General features: G+C 42.5%; 1 protein-coding gene across 1 annotated transcript in view; it reads left to right on the forward strand.

Annotated features, from left to right (window-relative positions):
* The window catches only part of Lrmda (leucine rich melanocyte differentiation associated), a 1,015,195-nt gene that overhangs the window by 583,557 nt on the left and 428,980 nt on the right, over nucleotides 1–2,658 (forward strand). Inside the window, exon 4 of the mRNA XM_026789555.1 lies at nucleotides 2,364–2,503. Coding sequence (XP_026645356.1) covers nucleotides 2,364–2,503 — 140 coding nt within the window. The remainder of the gene's footprint in view (nucleotides 1–2,363; nucleotides 2,504–2,658) is intronic.

Genomic DNA, 2,658 nt, shown 5'->3' on the forward strand with positions numbered 1-2,658 from the left:
TGTGTCTATGTGTGGGTATGTGTGGGTATGTACATGTAAGCACAGGTGCCAATGCAGGGCAGCAAAGAGTCTTAGGTCACCTGAAGCTGGAATTATGGGTGAGTGTGAGCCACCAGAAGTCTGTGCTTGGAACTGAACTCCCATCTCTTACAAGAGTAGCATGCCGTTTCTCTAGCCCCTGAGTCTCTCTTTTAACAGCAGGTTCTTATCATCTTGAGAAAGCATGTTTTCTTTTTCAGGGCCCTTGGTTTCTTATAAATACATACATACTTTCAAGTGTCCATGAGTAGCAGAAGCAGGATGATCTATGGGAAGCCACTCTGTTAACACCCACAGACGCTTGTTGCTTCCTGGTGCATCTAACTCAAATTTCTTGGGACATTAAGATAAAACCACAGTGCTTTGAAAACACAAGCCTAAACTGAAATATTTGAGACAGATAGCAGAACTGGATGGCGATGTATGATCTTCCCCCAAAACATACTAAACTCTTCATTCCTCAGTCTTTTGATTTTACCCTTTGTGCTAGAAATTGAGTAATTTTTCTTCCTAGGAATGACTGACACTTGAATATAGTCTCTTTCATTTACTGGCTGTGTGACTCTTAACCTCATTTTTCTTAGATTTTGTTTTGGCATGATAATATTTCAGATCCATATATGCATGCAGGGGTGCAAATAAATCATTATACTATGTGCTTAGCCTTCAAAGGTCTGACATTAGGATTCACCATGGTTAGCATTCCCCAGTGGTTGTAAGACCTTTCTCTTGACCTGGAGATGAGTCCAAAGGTGAGGACGTTCTACTCTCAGCTGGGAAATCACTCTGGCTCCTGTGCAATGGGACCTGCATGCCAGCCAGGAGGCTCCTCACTTTCCATCACCACCGTGGTCTTGACCTCTCTATATAGAACCACTCCTGCCAAGCCTTGCCACAACAGCTGGACTCTACAATGACAACTTACTGTAGATACCAACAAAACAAATTTTCCTGAATGCCAGTCCTTTGGAGAAGCCTTGATGAGGGAAACCAAAGTTGTTCCGAGAATCCAGCTGGGGAGAGTTGTCATAGTACCAGGAAGCTTGAAGCAATGCTGCCCTTCCAAGCATCTCTCCCAGGTCATCTCATTGCCATGGTCTTGGTTAGCTGGACACCCTAGAGTTTCTGCCACTCATTGTCTTGTATTAATTTTACAACTGACTTAAGAAGGTCCATCTCAGCTCACAATCAGTCAGGATGGAGCTATGTTTGTTCTTGTTAACCCAGGATATAGAGGAGTCAATGAAAACTGACTCCTCCTCTGGTGGCGGAATCAAGAAAGATGGAGGGCTGGTGCAGAACATACTGCAGGCCGTGCCAGGGCTCCCTGTTTGCTGTGGTTGTGGGTAACTGCTTGCACACCCTGATTTGTCATTTAGTAGGGTGCTGGGAAGGTTTAGAACAGAGGAATTTCCACCATACCACATGACCTGTGTGAAAGAGACTCCTAGAGATGCACCAGGTTCGTTGGCAGGGAGAGCTGAAGCACCTTAGAGTCTGAAGATGCTTTTGCCCAGATTGTCCATGATCAGGACATTTAAAGGGATCTGCCCTTCCAGGTCTTCCAGCCAAGGAAAGATGCAGTTTTTCTAGAGTGTAAAGCTTAGATAGCAAAAATGATCCCCCCTCAACAAAACAAAGGTTATATAACATAAAATTATGCATGAGAAGGCTGTTAACGGACTAGAGGAACGGCCCAGTGTCAGAACACCTGCCTGCCATGGCAAGGCCCTGAGTTGGATCCTTAACAATGCAAAGCTAAGATAATAAAAAGAACAAGTATGAGAATAAAAACAATATTCAGTTGGAATAAAAATATATCAAAGCAAATTTAAAAAATTAAGTTGACAAGTATCAAAAATGTTAAATTAACTAGAAAGGACAGAAATCTTTTTATACTAGATATGCCCATTTCAAAATCTTGTTTCTTACAAATTTCTTTATAGTTTCATAACATAATGATATTTGAGATGTTTTCTATAGAGAGCTAGAATGACAATTCCATCTTTTAGCATGATTGACTGAAAATTGATTTTTGTTTTTAGGAGTTGAAACATATTTGTGCTATGATTTAGATGGGCGCTTTATATTATAAGAGTTCACAATGCTCCCCAAAGGTGTAACCTGCAAAGTGATGCTTCTGGAAGGTGGTGGAACCTCAGACACTGTGAGCTTAAAATAACTCCTTTCTCTTCTTAAGTTGCCCTGTTTTTTGTCATAGTGATATGAGACTGACTCCCATAGCCTAGCCTGTCACTTATGCCTCCTACTTTCTGCTAAGCCTTTTGTTTTTTCCCCCAAACATGATCCTTAACCTTTGGCACATTACCGATTTGGAGCACCTCCTGGATCAACTGGCTAAAGCGACACCAGCCCTGGAGTACCTCAGCCTGCTGGGAAATGTGGCATGTCCCAATGAGCTGGTCAGTTTGGAGAAGGATGAGGAAGACTATAAGAGATACAGGTGAGTGTTCATATGGTGGCAGAAGGGAACAGGAGCCTCTGGGCACTGATAGTGTGGGTTGCAGAGTCAATGTTTGTAAGTACCCACAGACATCCGGAGATTGTGTTAATGTTTGTTAGTACCCACAGACATCCGGAGATTGTGTTAATGTTTGT

The sequence above is a fragment of the Microtus ochrogaster genome, unplaced genomic scaffold, assembly GCF_000317375.1.
Source record: "Microtus ochrogaster isolate Prairie Vole_2 unplaced genomic scaffold, MicOch1.0 UNK21, whole genome shotgun sequence".
Taxonomy (NCBI): domain Eukaryota; kingdom Metazoa; phylum Chordata; class Mammalia; order Rodentia; family Cricetidae; genus Microtus; species Microtus ochrogaster.